The 1,568-nt window shown below is 47.1% G+C and overlaps 1 protein-coding gene across 1 annotated transcript; it reads left to right on the plus strand.

Moving 5' to 3' along the window:
* Positions 1-441: 441 nt before the first annotated feature.
* On the plus strand, positions 442-831 carry LOC110724474 (acidic leucine-rich nuclear phosphoprotein 32 family member B-like). The gene has a single exon (XM_021903893.1). It carries the CDS (start codon positions 442-444, stop codon positions 829-831), a length of 390 nt encoding a protein of 129 aa, XP_021759585.1.
* The last annotated feature ends 737 nt before the right edge of the window (positions 832-1,568 follow it).

Raw genomic sequence — 1,568 nt, forward strand, 5'->3', positions numbered from 1 at the left:
CATTTGCATTTAAGTGCCGCCTGTTTCTTGGAAAATTTTGACGCCTATTTTGTTGATTCGCAGGCCTTGCTTCGTGTTCATGGTCTCCGCCGACTCATCAACGAAAAGAACAAGGAGGTAAAGGCTGCGAAGGCCATGACCGCCTCTGATTGTGACCGGGCAATGTTTCAAATTGCTCAAAATGAGATTTTGACAACTGACATTCTGTATTATCAGGCGACTGCCACCTTGCAGTTCAAAACCGAATTAAAGGCGGCCAAGAAGAAAAACTTGGAGCTGGAGAAGGCGGTTAAGGACCTTCAAACCCAGTTGCAGCCGCTGAAGCATGCAAAACATGCGGCCGAAGAGCATAAAAAGTCGAACCAGAAACTCAAGGAGCGCCTGTCAACCCAAGAGGCGGCCCTGACCAAGCAACTCAGCGCTAAGGCTGAGTCCTAGAAGATGGCCCTGGCCCAAGATATGATGGAGGACTCTTCGGCCATCATGAAGATGACCTGGACTGCCCTCTTCCCAGACTCAGACTATGAGCAATGGGAGTCCAAATTCACCGCCTGCACTGAAGAATATAACATCAAGATTATGAAGCAGGCGAACGATGAGGATGAAGCGAAGGATGAGGCGACCGACTCCTCTTCTGAAGGTGAGGATGAAGATGGAGAGGAGGAGGAGGCGGACGTCAACAATGGGGAGACTGAGAAAAAGGAGGTGGACGCCAACCAAGAACAGGCGCCGCCTAATGAGCCACAAGAGCGTGTGCTTGAGGAGCAGGCGCCCATTGCCGAAGCTGATCAGGCGGCCGATGTTACTGAAACCCCTCTCTCCAATGCTTAAGCTGCTTATTCTTCAACTCTTCTTCGGCCTGCGTGTCGTCTTCTTTTTTTTTTGTATCTTTTTACCTGACCAAGGGGTCGGGGTCTATGAATATTTTTGCCGGCCTCCATGGCCCGCTGTTTATGAATGAATTTTGGCAACTGTTTAGTCATCTTGTCCAGCAATCTTAATTTTGTTATTTCCCTTTTCCAAGTGTAGAATGTCTTTAATAGCCGCTTGTTTATCATGCCGACTATTCTTGCTTGTTGTCTTCCTTTTTGCATCAAAATTTGCCATTTGAATGTTTTTGAATGTTTGAATGTTGCTAAGTATAGAAGACATCTTAGTGGGTGTCCCAACCGATTGATATTGTTGCCCCTAGCCGATTGATTGTTTCTTTATCAGCTAGTCGGTCATGAGTTCAGTCGGCCTTCCCTTGAAAGATTAGGATAGAAGACTTTCCAGACTTGGATTATTTTAGAAACATTAACCAGGCCGCCTGTTGGTTGCGCTTGGGCACAGGCGGCTGTCTTGAGGGATTTAAGCAATGGTCGTAGTAGGTGTAGTTGAGGGGCTAAATACCAAGATCTTAGCAGGGTTCCCCAAGCCTTGGACCATTGTGGTAGCCGCCTAGTTCAGGAACAGTCGTCCTATTTCAGTAGGCCTGGCGTTGTTCTTATAAGGGCGCTACTTAGGTAGCTGGGCGCCTATTTTTATTTTAATTGTTTTCCAAGTTTGATGGAAACAGACCATCTGTA

This window comes from Chenopodium quinoa, unplaced genomic scaffold (assembly GCF_001683475.1).
Source record: "Chenopodium quinoa cultivar QQ74 unplaced genomic scaffold, ASM168347v1, whole genome shotgun sequence".
Lineage (NCBI taxonomy): Eukaryota > Viridiplantae > Streptophyta > Magnoliopsida > Caryophyllales > Amaranthaceae > Chenopodium > Chenopodium quinoa.